The sequence below is a fragment of the Macaca thibetana genome, chromosome 6, assembly GCF_024542745.1.
Source record: "Macaca thibetana thibetana isolate TM-01 chromosome 6, ASM2454274v1, whole genome shotgun sequence".
Taxonomy (NCBI): Eukaryota; Metazoa; Chordata; class Mammalia; order Primates; family Cercopithecidae; genus Macaca; species Macaca thibetana.
Window position 1 is genome coordinate 26,906,611 of NC_065583.1, and position 22,978 is coordinate 26,929,588.

General features: G+C 48.3%; 1 protein-coding gene across 8 annotated transcripts in view; it reads right to left on the minus strand.

Annotated features, from left to right (window-relative positions):
* LARP1 (La ribonucleoprotein 1, translational regulator) overlaps positions 1-22,978 on the minus strand; it is a 140,730-nt gene that overhangs the window by 47,807 nt on the left and 69,945 nt on the right. For 2 of the 8 annotated variants that reach the window (XM_050793905.1, XM_050793903.1), the window contains exon 1: positions 14,403-15,305. The exons of 5 other annotated variants lie outside the window; for them this stretch is intronic. In XM_050793905.1, the coding sequence (XP_050649862.1) occupies positions 14,403-14,838 (436 nt within the window). In that variant the 5' untranslated portion in view covers positions 14,839-15,305. Of the gene's footprint in view, positions 1-13,311; positions 13,395-14,402; positions 15,306-22,978 lie in introns of those variants that run through there. One more of the 8 variants, XM_050793909.1, reaches the window with a different exon arrangement.

Consider the following 22,978-nt stretch of genomic DNA (forward strand, 5'->3'; position numbering starts at 1 on the left):
GTCCTTTCTCATTTTTATGATGAAATACACAAAGTCTGGGTCCACAGACCTCATGCTGGAAGGAAGCCTGGATAAAAAACAGCAAACTCAAGGGCCTACAAGAGCCAAGCTGTGGCACTCTTCACCTAAAGGGAGGCTGGGCCCTGCCATCAGACAGCAGTCATGAGAGGCCCAGAGTGGCTAGGTCTTCTCATTTTTTCCCCCATAATAGCTTTATTGACATAATGTACATACCATGCAACCCATCCATTTAAAGTACACAATTTGGCCAGGGGTGGTGGCTCATACCTTTAACTCCTGCACTTTGAGAGGCCAAGGTGGGCGAATCACCTGAGGTCATGAATTCAAGACCAGCCTGGCCAACATGGCAAAACCCAGTCTCTACTAAAAATACAAAAAATTAGCCGGGCGCGATAGGCACCTGTAATCCCACTACTTGGGAGGTTGATGCAGGAGAATCGCTTGAACTCAGCAGGTGGAGGTTGCAGTGAGCTTAGATCAGGCAAAAAAAAAAAAAGTAAAATACGGCTGGGCAAGGTGGCTCACGCCTGTAATTACAGCACTTTGGGAGGCCGAGGCAGGTGGATCACAAAGTCAGAAGTTCAAGACCAGCCTGGCCAACATAGTGAAACCCCATCTCTACTAAAAATACAAAAATTAGCTGGGCATGGTGGCGCACGCCTGTAGTCCCAGCTACTCAGGAGGCTGAGGCAGGAGAATCACGTGAACCCGGGAGGTGGAGGTTGCAGTGAGCCAAGATCGCGCCACTGTACTCGGATTGGGCAACAGAGTGAGACTTCGTCTCAAAATAAATAAATAAAAAATAAGGTACATAATTCAGTGGTTATTGACTGATTTTTTTAATGCTAGAATTCCCTAGGTTTCCAGATAATTTTCTTGATTTTTAAATACAAGATGATTAAAGTGTTTTTAAATGCAAGTCAACCAAAACTTGTCAGTAGGCTGGACTGACAGATGACTTCTGCCTTTCAGAATATAAGCCCCACCATGGCAGCAATGTGTCTTGTTTACAGCTCTGAATCTCAGGGCCTGACACCTAACAGATACAGTATTCACAACTTTCTGAATTAACAAATCTGAAAAGTATTTTGCCAACTTGTAGCTGCAGAACCCTACAACAAATCATGCTCTAAACTGTCCCAAATATTACCATGTCAAGAAACTCAGTATCTCCTGTGACAACTGAATCCATTTAGGGGCACTGTTAAAAGTTACTACTTGACTATAGGCAAAACCTACTAACCCTTCATCTTTCACCTGCCATCAAAGCTTTAGGCCAAGTGCAAAAGATCTATCAAAATTCTGTATTTCAAGACAAGCAGCATTTCCCACCCCACCCCCCAAGCTTTGATTCCCTGGGCAAAATAACCCTAGTTCTTCAACCATTCCTTCTTCACAGAAGGAGGCATGCAGCCCAATGAGCCAATTCTTCTAAGTGTTCCTGCTTTCCTGTCTCCCACATTCCTAGAAGCAGCATCCAAGTCTCCCATACCCAACCTTGCACTCACCATTTCCAAACCCCACTCCTACACTGGGCTCCAAAACCAGGCTATTCCGTCCATGTAATTGGTGTCTCTTCCTCCTAGCACTGTTAATATACACGCAGAACAGGAAATACATATACAGAACAGAAAAATCAGAGAGAGCTCTGCTTCTCCAAACTCATAGCTGCAGAAAGCCATGAGAGAGAGTGGGGGAGTTTTACTGCAAAACGCCTGAGCTCATCTCTGACATTCTAACACTAGGGCATTCTCAAGCACCACAACTTGAGCTTCTCACTGTCAAGATTATGGTCCCCAGTGAGTCCTTAAATTCCACTTCAATATGGAGTTGCATGAGCCAGCCTAGGGCAAGGTCAGAAAAACTGGCTCTGAGAGTTCATGTAGGCTACCTTCCTGTGTATACTCAGAACCAAACTGCAGCAATCAAGGGGCAGAGGACCCAGGACAACAAAGGAAGACCAGCTATAGCACCTGACTTTTGTTAAGCAAATTGAAGACCTGGGCCAAACTCAGGGCCTCAAAAGAAGAACATTCAACATTCTTACCATTATCACATATTACTATGTGCCAGGCTCCAGCTGAGTGTTTTTATATATTCACCTAGCTCACATTCAACAATGATCCTAGTACGTGGGCACTCCAGCTATAGCCCCATTTACTGAAGCCCAGAAGTTACCAACCTATCCGAGGGCACTCAGTTGGCAAATGGCTGGGCTAACCGTGACTGACTGTCCCAAGCTCATGCTCAACTACCCCATTTTACTTCTTCCTCCAGAGGTAGAAAACAGAACTATAGTGGGAGCAGGTTCAAGTCTCAGCCTTGCTTTGAATTGACTGGAATCCTGAACAACTCCTATTTCCTTTCTGGGCTTGAAGTACCCAACCTGTAAATGAGAGGTTTAGATTGACCTCTGAGGCCCTTCCAGTTCCAAATATTCCCTCTTCTCTGAAAGGAGGAAGGGAAAACCAAGGCCCTGAGGGCACAGCAATGGAGACAGTGCTGACAACTAGGAAACTGGGCTGGGTAAGCCTAACTATAGCCCAGTGTTCTCAAGAACTCAGGGTAGCAGCCTATCTGTGGGTAAATGCAAACCCACTGTTCTCAGCATAGCTGTAAAACCAGCTGATGGTTAGAAGCCTAGCCATGTGGACCTCCCCAGGAGAAGGGGGCACGATTGCCACCTGGAAGCCTGCCCCACTGCCCCTTCTACAACTTTCAGGGCCTCTTGTTCTTCCCACCCAGTCAGCTGCAGCAGGGGCAGGCAGGCAAGCATGAGCTCAACCAGTTCATCAGCAATTGTGCTTCTTCCAGCAACTGAGATTGCATTCTGGATAATGCAGCCTTCTGAAGGGTCTGAGATATCCCATAAACCCCAGCCACTCTCTACCCCTAAATGATGACAGTTAATAATTGCCCAAGATCCACATTTCAGGAATGACTTGGAAATTTGCTCCATTTTGTAATCTGGGAACCTTGCCCTAAAGGATCAAATGGGAAACCCCAAATCACCTATTCTTAACCCAAGAGGTTCTGCCATGTGGTCAGAGTCATCTTTCAAAAGGAAAAATCTGACTATGCTACTCCCCTCACATACAATCTTCAATGTCTCTCCACTCCTTCCAGCTAAAATCAGAATTCAGAACAGATTACAAGGTAATCTTTACCTTACTTTACCTTACTTTCTAATCATCCACACTAGAACCACAAGGAACTCAGTTCCTGGAACACCAGGGCCTTCCCTCAACCAAAAATGAGTTCTCTTTCCAGGCTTCTTCTCAGATGACTGCTACTCATCCTTCCCATTTCTAGAAGACTTCTCTGACCTATACTGAATTGGGTGTCCCTGCTACACTGCCAAAGAATTCCATGCTTTGGGATTCCCTACACAGCACATTCCATACTGAATTTTGAGTGCATGTGTTTCTTGCAGAGACTTTTTTTTTTTTTTTTTTTTTTTTTTGAGACAGTCTCGCTCTGTCGCCCAGGCTGGAGGGCAGTGGCCGGATCTCAGCTCACTGCAAGCTCCGCCTCCCGGGTTTACGCCATTCTCCTGCCTCAGCCTCCCGAGTAGCTGGGACTACAGGCGCCCGCCACCTCGCCCGGCTAGTTTTTTTTTTTTTTTTTTTTTTTTGTATTTTTTTTAGTAGAGACGGGGTTTCACCGTGTTAGGCAGGATGGTCTCGATCTCCTGACCTCGTGATCCACCCGTCTCGGCCTCCCAAAGTGCTGGGATTATAGGCTTGAGCCACCGCGCCCGGCGACTTTTTATTATGCACTGCAGTATCCCCTATATCTGACACATGGTAAGCACTCAAAATGTAATGAATGAGTGCCATTAAAAATATGCAATTAATTCATTCTTTCACTAAGTGTTCACCAAGCTGCCTACTACATTGTGCCAGGCACTGTTGCAGGTGCTGGGAATACAAAAGTAGTCAAGTATCAAAGTCTCTGACCCAGTGGTGATAAGAGCTAAGAAGAAAAAATAGCCAGGTGTTGTGGCTCATGCTTGTAATCCTGGCACTTTGGGAAACCGAGGTGGAAGGACTGCTTGAGCCTAGGAGTTTAAGACCAGCCTGGGCAACATAGTGAGACTCCATTCCTACAAAAAATTTAAAAACTGGCCAGGCGTGGTGGCGTGTGCCTGTAGTCTCAGCTACTGCTCTGGAGGCTGAGGTGGGAGGATTGTTTGAGCTTGGGAGGCTGAGACTGCAGTGAGCCGTGATTGCACTGCTGTACTGCAGGCTGGGTGACAGACTCAGACCCTGCCTTGGGGGAAAAAAAAAGCTAAAAAGAAAAATGAAGCAGGGTAAGAGGGATGGAGATAGGGAATCCAAGGTCAGGGCTTGCTAGTCCATATAGGGCGGTCTGGGAAGGCATTTCCACCACAGTGATGTGTGGGAAGAGCACTACAGAACAAAAGATCTGAAGCAAAGAGTACATGACATGTTTCAGGAAGTGAGGACTGATATTGGAAGGGAATGAGTGAAGAAGGGGCAAGTGATCAAAGATGAGGTCAGAGGTTAGATGGAGGGAGACCAGATCAAGTACAGTCTTAGAGAATACTCTTAAGACTCTGGATTTTACTCTGCTTAGAAGTCACCAGAGGGCTTTAAGTAGGAGTGATAAGAGACCACTTAAGAGGCTGCTGCAAAAATCTACATGAGAAATGATGATGTATGGTCCAGGCCAGCAAGAGATGAGGTGGTAAAAGCATTTAGATTTGGACCTAGTTTTTTTTTGTTTTGTTTTTGGAGATGGAGTCTTGCTCTGTTGCCCAGGCTGGAGTGCAGTGGCATGATCTCGGCTCACTGCAACCTCTGCCTCCCAGGTTCAAGCGATTCTGGTGCCTCAGCTTCCCAAGTAGCTGGGATTACAGGTGTGCACCACGACACCCAGCTACTTTTTATTTTTAGTAAAGACTGGGTTTCACCATGTTGGCCAGGCTGGTCTCAAACTCCTGACTTCAAGTGACCCTCCCGCCTCAGCCTCTCAAAGCGCTGGGATTACAGGTGGGAGCCACCACACCCATCCAGTTTTGTTTTGGTTTTTTTTGAGACATGGTCTCACTGCATTGCCTAGGCTGGAGTGCAGTGGCACAATCATAGCTCAACATAGTTTCAACCTCCTGGGCTCAAGCAATCCTCCCACCTCAGCCTCCAGAGTAGTTGAGACCACATAGGAGTGCACCACCACACCCAGTTAATTTTTTTTAAAAAAGAGATGGGGTCTCACTATGTTGCCCAGGCTGGTCTCAAACTCCCGGGCTCAAGTGATCCTCTAACCCCAGCCTCCCAAAGTGCTGGGATGACATGTGTGAGCCACCACACCCAAACTGGACGCAGTTTTTTTTTTTTTTCTTTTGAGATGGAGTCTCGCTCTGTCACCCAGGCTGGAGTGCAATGGCACAATCTCAGCTCACTGCAACCTCTGCCTCCCAGGTTCAAGCGATTCTCCTGCCTCAGCCTCACACCCGGCTAATTTTTGGATTTTTAGTAGAGGCAGGGTTTCACTGTGTTGGCCAGGCTGGTCTTGAACTCTTGATCTCAGGTGATCTGCCCCACTTGGCCTCCCAAAGTGCTGCGAGTACAGGCGTGAGCCACTGTACACAGGCAGCTTTTTCTTTTTGAGATAGTCTTGCCCTGTTGCCCAGGCTGGAATGAGTGCAGTGGCACACTTATCTTTCACTGCAGCCTTTACCTCCCAAGGCTCAAGTGATCCTCCCACCTCAGCCTCCCCAGGAGCTGGGATTACAGGCACATACCACCATGCCCGACTAATTTTTTTTTTAAGAGATGGGGTATCCCTATGTTACCCAGGTTGGTCTCAAACTTCTAGACTCAAGCAATCTGCCCACCTTGGCCTCCTACCCAAAGTGCTGGGGTTACAGGCATGAGGCACTGTGCCCGGCCAGGACAGTTTTTAAGAGTCAAAGGATGTACTAGCACATTACATGTGGGGTCACCAAAAGACATTTACTTTTTAGAGACAGGGTCTCACTCTGTCGCCCAGGCTGGAGTACAGTGGCACAATCACAGTTCACTTGCAACCTTGAACTCCTGGGTTCACATGATCCTACCATCTCGGCCTCCCAAAGTGCTGAGATTACAAGTGTGAGCCACTGCAACCAGCCAGCAAAAAAGAGAGGTGGCAAGGATGATCTTAAGGTCTTTAGTCTGAGCAATTAGAAGGAAAGAATTGCTTAACGTCTCCTGAGTCTCACTTTCCTCATCTGTGAAGTGGGAATAAAAAGAGCATCTGCTGGGCCAGGTGCGGTGGCTCATACCTGTAATCCCAGCACTTTGGGAGGCCAAGGTGGGCAGATCATCTGAGGTCAGGAGTTCGAGACCAGCCTGACCAACATGGAGAAATCCTGTCTCTACTAAAAACACAAAAAATTAGCCAGGCGCGGTGGCGGCGCATGGCCATAATTCCAGCTACTTGGGAGGCTGAGGCAGGTGAATCGCTTGAACCCGGGAGGCAGAGGTTGCCGTGAGCCAAGATCGTGCGCATTGCACTCCAGCCTGGGCAACAGGAGCGAAACTCTTTCTCAATTAAAAAAAAAAAAAAAAAAAAAAAAAAAGCCTCTGCTCAGCAGATCACTTGGGCTAGAACAGGTGAGACACTCAGTAAATGGTGCCTATTATACCACTATTACCTATCTCTGAATTATCAGGAGCCTAAATAAATTAGTTTAAGTGAAAAGCAGAGCAAAAACCAGAGTCCTATCTCTATCAGATCATTTATCTAGATGGCTCCTGGCTACTGTGGGACTTAAGTTCCTCTGAGAAGCTTGCAACTCCATTCTAAGGCAAAAAGACAACTTTGAGTGGCTGGAATGTATGTCTTGAGAGTAAGGTTGTTACCACTAGTTTGGGGAGTAATTACAAAGTGGCCTGTAAACAAGGCCTGTCATGGAGGAATCATCTAGGTTTACTAACAGCACATCAAACTGAGATGGAGAAGTCCCACGCCATGTATGACAGATTTACCAGGCTGGCTTTACAAAATTCATCTATGAAGACCCACATTCCTCCCCTCCCCATACCTAGGGCTTTGCCAGTCTAAAGGTTCAGCCAAGAAAAAAAAGGTGCCACACTAGGACTGTCCTTGATTCTGGGAAAATCTTTCAGGGAGACATCCCAGGCTATTAGCCATGGGAAGTTGGTCACTTGCCCCTGGTAACTATCACAAATAGCCCTTCTTGAAAATTCAGCTAACTCCTGATTATCCACTCAATAGAGGAAAGGCACAAATAAACCCTCAGAGTAAGTAATTACCAATATCTGGCTTTGGAATGCAATCTTCTGAAATAAAAAAACTTACATCTTACATCTGTGTAGGATGTTTTTTTTTTTGAGACGGCGTCTTGCTCTGTCACCTAGGCTGGAGTGCAGTGACACGATCTCAGCTCACTGCAACCTCCCCCTCCCAGGTTCAAGTAATTTTCCTGCCTCAGCCTCCTGAGTAGCTGGGACTACAGGTGCACGCCGCCATGCCTGGCTAATTTTTTTGTATTTTTAGTAGAGACAAGGTTTCACTATGCTGGCCAGACTGGTCTTAAACTCCCGACCTCATGATCTGCCTGCCTCGGCCTCCCAAAGTGCTAGGATTACAGGTGTGAACCAAAGCACCTGTGCTGCCCCATACTTAACAGCGATTTGACCCTCTAAACAACCTCAGCACCAGGATTAGCCCCATTCTGTGAATAAGGAAAACAGAGGTTAGACAAACAATCTAAGGTCACAAAGTGAGAGTAGAGAGAAGTACCCTGCTCATGTTCTAATTTAAATTCCATCACCGTCCCCCTTCACATTGATGTGCTGTTTCCCATGTTTTCACTAGCGAGGAATCAAACACTTCCTTTCTTGAATCCCAGGCAAGGTAAGGCCATCCTTTCTCCTGGCCACTCCCTTAGATCACTCTGGACCAGCCAGGGAGGTTTGTGAGGCTGGACTGAGGCACCTGCTGAACCTCCAGTGGCCCCAACACCCTAATTATTCCCTTTGAGCTGTCTTGGGTTTTGCAAACAGGGGCACTCCCCTCTGCCAAGCTCTTCATTTTAAAGAGGTTTTTGTGGTTTCAGGCCGGCTCCTCCTCCTTCTCCTCCTCCTCCCCTGCCCACCTCCCAGAAAAGGGAATGGGTGCTCAGTAATAGCTATTAGATTGCTTACTCCAGTTCAGGTCCCACTGTAGACAGTGGGTGGGTCAGCAAAAAGACCCCATCCCTCAGGAGGTTCAGAGTTCAAGAAGGTTTGTGACTATCCTCTACCTCCTAAAGGGCCCCACCTCCTAAAAACCTTCCCCTACCTGGCAGGCACTCACTTCCGGGTCAGTATGAAACTCAAACTACCTGTCCAGAAGCAAAGGGGCCAGGCCAGCTGAAGGCTCCCGATGAAAGCTGCCTCCCACTCTCCCCTTCAAAGGGTGTCCTAATTGTGACCTCTCCTAAGAAGAAGAGAAAGTGATTCACACTATATTGCTTCTTGGCCTTTTGGCTAAGATCATGTGTACGATAGGAAAAAGCCTGAAGTCTTATTGAATAGACTAACCAAGCAGTTATTAGCTGGGAGTGCACAATATATCCAGTTACACAGTTAAAAATAATCAAAATACCATTATCATCCCTGACAAAATAAGATAATTTCTTATCTTAAAATAGTCAAATTTCCTCAGTTGTCATCAAAACATCTTTGGACATTTGGTCAAGAATCAAGATCCAAACAAGATCCACAACAATGCACGACTGATGTCTCAACTCTCTTCATCTGTAACAGTTCTTCCTTTTTAAAAATGCCATTTATCTATTGGAAATAGTGTGTTTTGTAGAATTTCTCACATTTAGAAACTGAGTAACTGCCTACCTCATGGCTAATTAGTCTGTTCCTGTAGCCCCATTTCCCTATAAACTGGCAGTTAGATCTATGGTTCTGTTAGATTTAGGTTCAGTTTTTATTGGTGGAGGAAATTTTCAGACAGTGCTGTATGCTTTCAGACGCTGTAAGGCACATAATGTCTGGCTGCTCCATTATACACCCCCAAGCCATCGACTTAGGCTCCTGAAGCCAGAAGAGTTTCTCCAGCCTCCAGAGAGCTTGGATTCTTAATCATGATGCAAATATAAAGCTACACATACATAAAGCTCTACTTTGGTTTCTTTCTTTTGTGGGGAGGGAGTTTTAGAAAAAAAGTTTTGATACTAGAAACTTTTAAGACATTTAGACTTAGTCTAATACGCTGAGATTTTACAGATGAAGAAACAGAGGTACAGAGAAAGCAAAGGGTTTGCCAGCGTCCACATTGCTGGTCATGAGCACGCTCAGAAGTAGCCCCTAGGGCCAGGCACGATCGCTCATGCCTGTAATCCCAACCCAGCACTTTGCGAGGCTGAGGCGGGTGGATCACCTGAGGTCAGGCGTTTGAGACCAGCCTGATCAACATGGAGAAACCCCGTTCTACTAAAAATACAAAATTAGCCAGGCATGGTGGTGCATGCCTGTAATCCCAGTTACTCGCCAGGCTGAGGCAGGAGAATCGCTTGAACCTGGGAGGTAGAGGTTGTGGTGAGCTGAGATTGTGCCATTGCACTCCAACCTGGGCAACAAGTGCAAAACTCCATCTCTAAAAAAAAAAAAAAAAAGCAGCTCTTAATAACGGTGAAGTCGCTTTGACACTGCAAGGTCATGGTGATGCTCTAGATCCACACAGACACCCAGCTAGTGCAACCAGGGCAATCTGGGGAAGGGCCCACACCCAGGAAGCAAAGCAGAGAGGTTTACAGGGGCCCAGTTCAGTGCAGCAGAGGATCTCTGGGGCACCACAGGATTGCTGAATTATAATCTTTTTAAATTTTGGGCCAGTTGGTTGCATTTCAAAGGGACACAGAAAAAAATGATGCTCAGAACATAAACATTTAAGTCTCAGACCTTGTTCCAAACTTCAGCACTAGGTTTCTTACTACACACATCAAGTTAAAGGTGTACACAAAAAAAACCTACTGACTACCCCGGCTAGGGTGGATGCGGGCTTGTGGAAATGATATACAGACACTTATTGACTTAAGATGGCGTTACATCCTGAAAATACCATAAGGCCAGCCATGGTGGCTCACATCTGTAATCCCAGCACTTCAGGAGGCCTAGGCCAGCAGATCACTTGAGCCCAGGAGTTCGAGACCAGCCTGGGCAACATGGCAGAACCCCATCTCTATAAAAAATACAGAAAAAAATTAGCCAGTGTGGTGGCATGCACCTGTAGTCCCAGCTACTAGGGAGGCTAAACTGGGAGGATCCTTTGAGCCCGGGAGTTTAAGACTGCAGTGAGCTATGATTGTGCCACTATACTCCAACCTGGGTGAGAGTGAGACCCTGTCTAAAAAATAAATAAATATAATTAAATTGAAAATGCATTTAATACACCTAACCTACTGAACATCAAAGCTTAGCCTAGCACCAGGCACCATGGCTCACGCCTGTAATCCCAGCATTTTGGGAGCCCAAGGTGGGCAGACTGCCTAAGGTCAGGAGTTCAAGACCAGCCTGGTTAACGTGGTGAAACCCCATCTCTACTAAAAATACAAAAATTAGCTGGGCATGGTGGCGCACACCTGTAGTCCCAGCTACTCAGGAGGCTGAGGCAGGAGAATCGCTTGAAGCCGGGAGGCGGAGGTTGCAGTGGGCCAAGATCATACCACTGCACTCAAGCCTGGGCAACAGAGCAAGACTGTCTCAAAAAAAAAAAATAATAATAATAATAATAATAAAACAACTTAGCCTAGCCTATCTTAAATGCACTCAGAACACTGATATTAGCCTACAGATGCCAAAGCATCTAACATAAAGCCTATTTTAAGTGTTGAATGTCTCATGTAATTAATTTATTGAATACTATACTGCAAGTGAAAAACCATGGTTGTATGGGTACCTGAAGTACAGTTTCCAATAAATGTGTATCACTTTCTCATCAACATACAGTCAAAAAATCATAAATTGAACCATCATAAGTTGGGGACTATCTGTACTCTCAAGTCTCACGGCACTACACGTGCACCAGCCACAGCAAACTTTCAGTCCAGTTAGGCTGACTTTTCCTCATATCCCTGAAAGCACACGTGCAACTCCCCCCAAAAGAAAATCTTCACAAAAGGCAAATTAAAAAATTAAAACTTATTTTTTAAAAATTCATCTCACCACATTCCGAAGCAAAAAACAGCTAATTCTTAAGAGTCACCAACCTTTAAATTATCCATCCCATGCCCTTCATGTCTGTGGATAAGCAAAAGTCAAGTTTTAAGGGGACAGATCCCATACATGTCATGGAGTAATGATATAACAAAAGAAAAGGAAAGATCTGCATTCAGCAACCCCATTATATTACAGGTAGAGAAAAGCTGAGACCCAGAGAAAAGTCCCACCAAGACCCAGAGTAACAACTTTTACCTGCCAGGCAATGGGCTAAATACACTTATCATAACAACGAATTCTCATAATACCCCCATGAGGCAAGTAAATCATAAATACCTATTATACAAATTAAGAAGGTGAGGCACAGAATGGTTAAATAACTTGCCCAAGGAGGCACAGCTAACAAGTGGTAGAGCTGGCATTTGAACCCACGCAGTTTGACCCCAGAACTTTCGCTATATATCATCTCTTAACTTAGACATCTTGGACCTTATACTTAGAAGGGGTATGGCTAGGATAAGGCAAAAATTTTAAACATTTAAAAATACTCTGGGGAGGGAGGGAGATCTAAAAAACCAAAATGCAAATCCCAAGACTTAAAACTACAAATGTAAGACTTGGATGCTTAAAGCAGAATACAGAACCCCACAAGAAAGGAGAGATATCACAAAACATATTTTATTACTAGTTACTGCATGTGTCCCTTAAAGAACTAAAACACCAACATCTGAGCCAAAAGTAAGGCTAAAAATAGGCATTTACAGCAAGCTTTGGAAAGCTTTTAGTTTGCTTATGAGGTACTCATTTCTGTAGACTCCCAAAAACATATGCATCACAGAACACAAAAATTCCCAAGACCACACAGCCACTCCACTAGTGTCACATTTAAATTGGTCGAAGCTGTAAATAAAACCAGGGCTGGAAAAGCACTTCAGAGATTCATGTAGACTCCAGAGAAAGTGCCACCATCTAGCCTTATAAGACTGACAGCCCAATCACAGAATTCTCTCTCAAAATACACACAAGTCCTAACAACAAGCTTAGAGAGAGAAGCTACGGAATTAACTTGAGTTAGGCTGTCAAAACCTATTCCAAAGGTTCTAAACCAACGAGTAGACACTCTCTTACCTTAAGATTCCAAAAAACAATAACAGAGCAAATCTACCCTTACTGAGAATTTTGCTTTGGCCAATTAAAGCAAGTCAGCTTCTCCACTCAGAGGAAAAGGTGAGATGCCAGCCAAGCTGTCTTCTTCCCACGATCAATAACCCCAGTGACGCACACTATCAAGGGCTCCTGGACTTACACAAAATGCCAGCTCAGGCACCCAATACCACCTGATGTCATGGCTGATTTAAAACCCACAAGGCAGGTTCACCATTAGCCAAGCAGCAGCCAGGATGAGTAGCCCCATTTAAAAGGAGTGCTCTCTCCCGCGGATGATTATACCCTTTTGAGTTTAAAGAGTGGAGAAGGACCAAAGAGTGTTCTAAAGTTGTTTTCCCTCATTCTGTAGGTGGATAGGAGGGATGTGAAAAAAAACGGAGGTTTCTGCACTGTCTTTTGCATAAGAGGGCTCTGGAAGGGAAAGGGGGGAAGGGAAGGAGGGGAGAAGGAAGAGAACACAGTTTGAGGGACTGTTAGTAAACCCCCAATGTCCTCTCCTCCAAATGAAGCAACCTGAAAAGAAATAAAAATTGCAACATGCTGTTTTCAGGACTGGCTATTCTGGCTTCCCTAGGACTAGCAGTGCTTCTACTTCTTTGACTGTAAAGGCATTAAGCACCCCCTTTATTTTCAATGGTTTAAACCAGTTAGCCTCAATCAGCTACGGCAGGAGAGGAGTTTTTTTTAAAAGCACCAGGGCTACGACCAGAGGCCATCATTCTAACAAGACAGTTTCAAACCGACCCACCTCAAACGGACCCAAAACCAAAGAATGGAGACCCGCCCTATGCGCCGGCCGAGGGAAGAGTGGGCGCGCCCCCCCATCCAAGCAGACGATCTATTCTCGGCAAAGGCAGCCCAGGAGCAGACTCCATATTCTGCACCGCCTCTCTCCCCACGCTGACACGGCTCTGCTGGGATTTCCTGCAACCCTTACCTCCCCCTGGAAAGGGGCACGGTCCAAAAGGACCAAAACGCGGAGGAGGGAGAGGGAGGACTCGCGGAGCGCCGGTCGGCAGTCACATGCCGCTCCCCGCGCGGGGAGGCACCACGTTGTCCCGGCTGCAGAGGAATGCCGGGAAGGGGGGACGCGCACACACCCGCGCCGCGCACACGCACACTCGGCGCCGCGGGCCCGCACCCGCCTGCCACCCCCAGCGCCGCGGCCCGCGCCGAACCCGAAGCCGAGCGACCCGCGGGACGCCGGCGCGGCGCATGGCGCCCAACTGTCACCCGCCCGCCCAGCCGGGCCACTCCCTCCCCCGCCGCCACACGCCCCTCAAGTCGCCGTAGGCCCCTCACCCGCCTCACATTTTCCGCCAACCTCCTAACTGGCTCCCCCAGCACACTCGCCGTCCGGCTCCTTCTTAAGGCGGAAGGTGCCCGGGATCGGGGAGGGAAACCACCGAATTCGGTAGCACGATGGGTTTCTTCTCTCCATAACTAACCCTTCAACCCGTCTCCAAATGGCGATTCTACCGCCCAAGATCATCTCCCCGAGAACAAAACTTGTTAACTTTTAATCCCCGAATCCGTGCGGCCGGCATGTACTCCGCGCCGGGCACTGGGTTGCCCATGACATATGCTCACTAAACATTTACAACATGGGGACGCTCGCAACGCTACCAAAACGGGGAGCGCCGGGCGGGGTGGGAAGAGGGGCTTCCCAAGGAAGGTTCAAACCAGAAACCGTCTCCTACACCAGCATGCGGTGGGGATCGTTTCACTGAAACCAGCGCCCACCCTCTGCCGACGAGGTAGGCCCGGATCACACCGTTGCCCACTAACCGCTGAGGCCCAGGCGGTGGCCGCAGCCTCCCGGAGGCCGGGTCCTCGGGCAGGGGCAGATCCCTGAGTGTGCGGTTGGGGGAGGGCGCGGCGACCAGGATCAACCAGGAGGCAATTTAAAAAAGTCCCGAGTCACCATGACCGGTAGCGGACCCCGGGGCCCTGGAGGTGCTGGGGGAGGGGACTCCCATGTCCCCGGAAGAGGCCCCCGGGCCCAGGAGGGCGAGGAGGGAAACCCACCTGGGGGGGACTGTCCGTTCACGGTGGTCAGGACCGGCTGCAATGCGTTCTTAGTCCACGGGTTCACCTTGGGCGGGGGGGCTTCCACGAAGTCCCGGCGCCCCGCGCCCGCGGCTCCGGCAGCTCCTCCGCTAGCGCCTGGCTCGCCGCCGCCCTCCTCCCCGTCGCTGACGGCCAGGCCTTCGGCGCCGGGCAGCTGCAGCGGCCGCGGGCTCTCGCGCTCCTGCTGCCCGGTGCCCTCCTTGAGCGGCTTGGCGCAGGGCGGCCGGGGTCTCCGAGCGCCGCTGTCCGGCTCCCCCCCGCGGACGTCGTTCGCCCCGGGCTCGCCCTTGCCCTCGGGCGCCGGCGGCGGCTTCTTCCTCACCAGCCCCCCGTGCTCTTCGGCCTGCAAGAGCGGGGCGCCCCCAGGCAGGAGCGGCTCCACCTGAGTGGCCATCTGCGCGCCCGCCCCCCCGGAGAAGCCGGGCGCGCCCGAAGCTGCCTCCCCCGCCTCGAACTTGGCTAGCACAGCGCCCGCGACGCCTTCCTCCGGGGCGCCGGGCCCCAGTCCCTGCGGAGAAGGGTCGGGGTTCACGCGAGGTGCGGCCCCCTCCCAGTTAGATGCAGCCGCCGTAAATCCGAGGCCCACTAGCGGGGCGGGGGGGGAGGAAGGCCCCCCACTCTGCGGTCCAGGCCTCCTTGGCGTGCGTCCCCCCCCGCCCGTTCCTCGCAAGACGCCCCCACCCCGAGCCCAGCAGGCTTCTAGTCCCGTCCCTCCCTCCCCCCCGCCCCCGGGGCGGCCCGGGCTTCCCGGCTCGGGGGCTGCAGCAATATGGACGGACGGGGGAGAGGCGCGGCGAGCCGAGCAGACCACGCGATCCGCGGCAGGCGGCGGGCGGGCGCGCGCCTCACGACGCGGCGGGCGAGGGGGGACGGCGCAGCGGGGGCGCGCCCGCCGGCCGGGCCCTGGGCGACGGGCGGGCAGGAGGCGGCGGGAGCGCGCGCGCACGGCTCCGCGGTCCTGCCCCTCGCCCCGCCCCTCGTCTCCGATTCCTCAGAGCACCTCCCGGGCTGGGGGTAGGGACGCTCAGACCGGACGGGGGCGAGCACGTGCCTGATGCAATTCGGGAGTTGTAGGTGGGGGCGCTGAGGGGGATAGGAGAGAAGGCTGGGCGAGGAGGGGAGGTGTCTTAAAGGGCCAGCGCGTGAGAGCGGCCTCAGGTGGAGCACATGGGACCGGGCCACGCGGGCGGCAGGGCCTGCCCGCGCTCTTTAGGCTGGGTGTCAGATTCAGGGGAAGGATCCATTAATGTCATTCCTGACTTCCGGGAGACCGAAGGGAGGACCCTCATCCGTCCCGAGGACGCACCAACGCTGCCCCTTCCCCTGTGCGCGGCGGGCCTAGCCCCTTCGGTCCCCGCCCGGGTGACCTTGGTTGGGTGAGCCGTCCGCACCTCAGCGGGTTGTGCTCCGCGCTTCGCCGCCGCCGGGCCTGGCCCCGACGCTACCCGGAGATGGGTTCGACTCCGGGCCTGGAAGGCGATCCCTTAGCCCTTGAGGGCAGCGGGCGCCTAGGAAGTGGGAACGGAATTACCAAAGCCCTCACCCAGACCAGGCCCTTCTCCCCACCGCGAAACCTTGTATTTATGGGCAGAAAATGTCTTTTCTTTTAAGTGGATGTCGTTTTTTTCCTCAAGAATTGCTTTGGGCGGAGTTGAACCATCCCTGGATTGGGACTTCTGAGATCTGAGATTTTATCCTGGCCCTGCCCCTTACCATCTGCAGCAGTGACTTCCAGCTTCGTGGGCCTCAGTTTCACTATTGTAAAATGAAGGAACAACGTATGACAGCAGTTTCAAACTTCAATGTACATTCTAGTCAATAAATACTTACTGACCTCGTACTGTGGGGGCCTTGCAGGGTTCTAGGAAACGGGTTTGGTATAAACCAGGCTAACGAAGTCCCTATCCTCATGGAATTTATTCTAAGGTGGGGAAAGAGACAATAAAAAAGTGATAAATTATTGTCTAGTATCTATGAAAATAGTTAAACTGTGGTAATCAGTTAAACTAGATGGGCTACTTTTGTTTGGGTGATAAGGGAAGACTTCTTTGAACGCACATGCCAAAGTATTAGGAATCAGGCTCGGTCTGGGACTGGACCTAGAAATCTGCGTGTCTAGCAAGATCCCTTTGGTGCTTATGACTTCACTTAGAGAAGTCCTGGCTTCTGACTGGCTGTGATCCCACGTGCTCACATAACATAACAGCCTGGAATGTTGGCCATCTCCAAAACAAGAATTAGAGCACACAACCTGCTGGATCTAGGAGAAGACTGAATGAAAAGCCTCTTGGAACTGCCCCAGCCAGCAAGGCTGAGCTGTAGGATTGTTGTAACCTGTATAGGGGAGAAGTACCGGTAGGGATAGCCGGGTAATACCATGTCTAATTCCAACTCTTGGGCTATTCAGCCTCCAAACTTTGGCCAGCTAACCGCACTTCCCTGGACCCCTCTCCTGGCGGAAAAATGGGGGTAAATAATGCCTGACTTGCTTCCACCCTCTGAGCTCCTGTGAAGGGTCAAGTGAGACAATGTTAGTCAAGGTGCTGTGTAAATTTTATAGACAAGCCAGTACTTCAAAAGAGGTACCAAGGAAGGTAATGTTACTCAATGAATTACACCAGGAATCTACTAAGTGCATTACGTGTACTCTTAATCAGAAGGTAAATTATTGCACATTGCCACTGGAATGCACTATTTATTTATTTGAAGAGATAAAGTCTGTCACACCCAGGCTGGAGTGCAGTGGTGTGATCATGGCTTACTGCAGCCTCAAATTCCTGGGCTCAAGCTATCCTCCTACCTCAGCCTCCGAAGTAGCTAGGACCACAGGCACGTGCCACCATGCACAGCTTTATTTTTAAAAATTTATTGATAAATATTACCTGAAGAGATTATTCACTCTAGACCCTCTCTAAACTTTGTTAATAGGGGACATAATTATTATTGTTGGTCGTTCTTTTTGTAATTGGAGGTAGAGAAGTACCCTTCCCTGACCCCTGAGAACTTGTGAGGGTACGATGGCACTATGTGGACAAGAAACTCGTTCATGCTACTCAGCAGTCAGAGACAGGGTTGAACAAGCATGGCCAGGCCCTGCTGTGTAGAGAGTGGAGGGGTATTGAGATCTGCCTACCCTGGGCCTGCCCCAGAGAGAGGCAAACTAGGGCCAGAGAAAGTAAGAGACCTGTGTGAAACATCTTTTTTTTTTTTTTGACTCTCACTCTGTTGCCCAGGCTGGAGTGCAGTGGCGGGATCTCAGCTCACTGCAACCTCCGCCTCCCGGGTTCAAGCAATTCTCCTGCTTCAGCCTCCTGAGTAGCTGGAATTACAGGTGCCCGCCACTACACCCGACTAATTTTTGTATTTTTAGTAGCAACAGGGTTTCACCATAATGGCCAGGCTGGTCTGAAACTCCTGACCTCAGGTGATCTGCCCAACTCGGCCTCCCAAAGTGCTGGAATTACAAGCGTTAGCCACCATGCCTGGCTGAGACAACATCTTACACTTAGAAGCTGTTAGAACTGGAAAAAGGAATCATAATGATTACTCATTTTCCTTGTTTTGCAGATGAAGAAACCAAAGTTCAGAAAAGTAAAGTTCCCGCCTGGGCACGGTGGCTCAAACCTGTAATCCCAGCACTTTGGGAGGCTGAGGCGGGCATATCACCTGAGGTCATGAGTTCGAGACCAGCCTGGTCAACATTGTGAAACCCTGTCTCTACTAAAAATAAAAAAATTAGCTGGGCATAGTGGCGCACACCTGTAATCCAAGCTACTCAGGAGGCTGAGGCACGAAAATTGCTTGAACCCAGGAGGCAGAGCTTGCAGTAAACTGAGACTACCCCCACTGCACTCCAGCCTGGGTGACAGAGCAAAACTCTATCTCAAAAAAAAAAAAAAAAAAGAAAAGAAAAAAAAGAAAAAAAAAAAGTAAATTTCCTTACCCAAAGTCACACAGCAGAGTCTAACAGAGCCAGGTCTCATACCTGAATCTCTTTATCCTAAATCTAGTAGCTTTTTCTATGTTAAAATAATGAAACTGGGTCTGGGCACAGTGACTCACACCTGTAATCCCAACACTTTGAAAGGCCAAAGCAGGAGGATCGCTTGAACCCAGGAGTTAGAGACCAGCCTGGACAATACAGTGAGACCCTATCTCTATTTTTTTTAAAGTTTTAATAAAAAAAAGATGGAGCCGGGTGCAGTGGCTCACGCCTATAATCCCAGCACTTTGGGAGGCCGAGGCGGGTAGATCACAAGGTCAGGAGATCAAGACCATTCTGACTAACACGGGGAAACCCCGTCTCTACTAAAAGTATTTAAAAAATTAGCCGGGCGTTCTGGCGGGTGCCTGTAGTCCCAGCTACTCAGGAGGCTGAGGCAGGAGAATCACCTGAACCTGGGAGTGAGCCAAGATTGCGCCACTGCACCCCAGCCTGGGCGACAGAGCGAGACTCTGTCTCAAAAAAAAAAAAAAAAAAAGATGGAATTGGGATTTGAATTCAGGTTTTTTTGATTCCTAACCAACTATCGTATTCTATATGCATATATTTCTAAATACAGTCATCCTCCCTTATCCTAGTGTATGCCTGAAACTCCAAATAGTACCAAACTCTATATATACTATGTTTTTCCTACATATACATACCTATAATAAAGTTTAATATATAAATTAGGCACAGTAAGAAATAAACAATAATAATAAAATAGAACAATTATAACAATAGACTGTAATCAAATTTATGGCTGGGCGCAGTAGCCCATGCCTATAATCCCAGCACTTTGAGAGGCCAAGGCAGGCAGATCACGAGGTCAGGAGATCGAGACCATCCTGGCCAACACGGTGAAAACCCATCTCTACTAAAAATAAAAAAACATTAGCTGGGTGTGGTGGGCGCCCGTAGTCCTAGCCACTCAGGAGGCTGAGGCTGGAGAATGGCATGAACCTGGGAGGTGGAGCTTGCAGTGAGCCGAGATCACGCCACTGCACTCCAGCCTGAGTGACAGAGCGAGACTCTGTCTCAAAAAAAAAGTAAAAATAAATAAAATTTATGTAACTGTGCTCTTTCTCTCTCAAAACATCTTATTGTATATAATATTTTCTGACTACAGTTAACCACAGGTAACTGAAACATCAGGAAGCAAAACCACAGATAAGAGGGGACTACTATACTAGTCATGATCAAATAGTCAGGAATAGCTACTTTTATTGAGTAACTAGTATACACTAGGTTCTATGGGAAATACTTGACATTCATTATCTCATTTAATCCTCATGATAACCCAGTGGGATAGTTATTATTTCCCTAAATGTCTACTGAGCCCCTACTATGTGCCAGGCTCTACAGGCTAGGTCCTGGAATGGTTATTGTCTTCAAATTACAAAGGAAGGCAACTGAAATTCAGAAAAGAAAGTAAGGTGGGTGCTCAGCATCACAGGCAGCAGCTAACTATCAGAGTGGGGTGTTTCAGGGTGTTCTATATCTCCAGGCCTTGTTCTTGCTCACTGCACCACTCTGTACAGCCTACCTCTCTTCCCTCCATTGCCATATCCATGGAGAATCCCTCAAATACTTAGGCCTCAGGAAGATACCAAACAAGGTGAATCCTATCTTTCTAAAGGGTAAACTCTAATTAGAGGAACCAAATAATTGAGCAATATTTAACCTGCGGCCAAAAAAAAAAGAGAGGCCAAAAAAAGAGACAAAATATGCTTTAGGCAGAAAGTGACAAAGATCAGGCTAACTTGTGCCTAGAGTTTAAACACATCATGTGCTTAAACACTAGGCCAGGTGCTGTGTATCACGCCTGTAATCCCAGCACTTTGGGAGGCAGAGGTGGGAGAATTGCTTGAGCCCAGGAATTTGAGACCCACCTGGGCAACATAGTGAGACCCTGTCTCTATAAATAAATAAATAAATAAATCGTGGTGGCACATGCCTGTAGTCTAAGCTACTCAGGAGGCTTTGGTGGGAGGATTGCTGAGCCTGGGAGGTAGAGGCTGCAGTGAGCTGTGATTGCATCCCTGCATCCTAGCCTAGGCAACAAAGCGAGACCAGACCTTGTCTCAAAAAATGAAACCCACCAAATTAATAAAATGGGTCCAAATACCTATTTGGACTGGGCCGTGGTGGCTCATGCCTGTAATCCGAACACTTTGGGAGGCCAAAGCAGGTGGATCTCTTGAGCCCAGGAGTTCAAGGTAGGTCTGGGCAACATGACGAAACACCATCTCTACAGAAAAATACAAAACATTCCCAGCACTTTGGGAGGCCGAGGCGGGCGGATCACGAGGTCAGGAGATCAAGACCATCCTGGCTAACACGGTGAAACCCCGTCTCTACTAAAAATACAAAAAAAATCAGCCGGGCTTGGTGGCCGGCGCCTGTAGTCCCAGCTACTCCAGAGGCTGAGGCAGGAGAATGGCGTAACCCGGGAGATGGAGCTTGCAGTGAGCCGAGATCGCACCACTGCACTCCAGCCTGGGTGACAGAGTGAGACTCCATCTCAAAAAAAAAAAAAAATTATCTGGGCATGGTGGCATACACCTGGAGTCCCAGCTACTGGGGAGGTTGAGGTGGGAAGATCACCTGAGCCTGGGAAGTTGAGACCGCAGTGAGCCATGACTGCGCCACTGTACCCCAGCCTGGGGAACCCAGTGAGACCCTGTCTCAAAAACAAAACAAAACAAAAACCTATTTGTAATTAATTATATGCTTGTTTGCTCCTTGTGCAGACAACTTCCTAAAGAGAGAGCAGGCTGTGTGAGAGACTAGAGAGCTGGGGGAATTGATTTATAACCTGGGTCCCATCTCCAAGTTTGCTGAATGACTTTGGGCATCCTCCTGAGCCTTCCATACACAAAACAGGAAGCATATCTGCCCGTCTGGCTTATGAGCAGGAAGAAAATACAAAGTTTACATGAAATTTTATTCCATTGGAGGGGGAGCAGTGAATAGGTAAAGAAAGGAGGAATGGTTCCTTATCTGTGCTTATTATAAAGGAAAATTTAACATGCTTGGATATGTACTACTTTTATTCCCTTTGAGTTTGGTTTTCCAAAGAGCCTTGTGTTTCTGGAAGAGCTTGGGCTAATCACTTACTTCTTCTGCTATGGGGCCCCTTGGGTATGAAGCCTCTTACACTGACACAAAGTGAGTGGGGTTAGCAAAGGGAGGGGCCTTGGCGAAAACAGTGCCAGCTGGGGAGTGTTTTTCAAGATCCTGAAGACACTTGGGCCTTCTGGCACACATCACATAATTATTTCAGTTCTTGGGAAGAGGCTCAGCCAGGATCTCCTCTTGTGAAGTACATGTAAATGGCAATAGCTAACACACAAGGAGGAGGTGGGGTGGGGACTGACTATTTCCATAATTCCTCGTTTAACCCCCAGGCCAATCCTTTTCCATGACTATCCCCACTTTACAGATGAGAAAGGAGGCTCAGAGGAAGAGGGGTGGTCAATGAGGAGGATGGTTTGCAATGAAGAAGGTCTGATAAATAACTTTTAACACACTCACCCCTCTGAGTTGGAAACAAGCACCATCCCAGCCTCTTCTCATCAGTTCTACCTATGCAGCCTCTTCTCCCATCCCCACTACCCTCCCTGGAGTTTTGTACTTCCCAAGTTGTCCCTTGATGGGCTTCCTCACTAACTGTACTCCCACTGTGATCCAGTCTACCACACTTGTCTGTGTCAGCTCTCTGGCTCTGTGATGGACTCAGACCCTGCCTCTGCTTTGAATCTCCACATTCACACCCAGCACAGCCTGACCCTAACTAAACTTCCGGTCCTACTGCCTTCCAGCACACACCCTACACTCCAGCAACAGTGGACCACTCACTGCTTCTTTAACTCAGGAAATATGTATTGAGCATCTACAATGTACCAGATACTGCTAGGCCCTGGACATAGAAAAGTAAGCAAGACAGACGTGTTCCCTACTTCCCAGAAGTTTCCCATGTAAACCCCTGTGGGCTCCATGTTTTCCTGCCTCTATTCATATAACACAGCTATTAATAGTGAGGTCATGACTGTGAATCCTGGCTCAACTACCTTGTGACTTTAGGTAAATATTTAACTTCTCTCTAAGCCTCAGTTTCCCCATCTGTAAATTGGAGATGATAATTCTACTTCTCTCATAGAGCTTTCAGTGAGCCTTAAGTGAGATGTGTTTAATAGCACAATGACATTTATAGCAGAGTATATGCTAAGTAATATTCCTTTTCATTACTTTTATTATTACCAATAACACCTTTCCATTTCCACTTGTCCTGAATTCTACTTGTCCTTCAAGGATCAGCACCAAATGTCACCTTCTTCACAAAATCTTATTTAATCTCCATAGTTAAAGTAGATTTCTCTGAACTCTTATCTTCTAGTGGCAGTTTTCCTAAAACATATATTTTTCATTTTCTCTACTCAGTTATGGTTACTTATGAGAACGCCTTGTTCATAAGTAACCATAAGGCAGGGATTATACCTTATTCATCTTAGTGTTCCTTGGAGTACTTATCAATGGTCACGAACAGGCC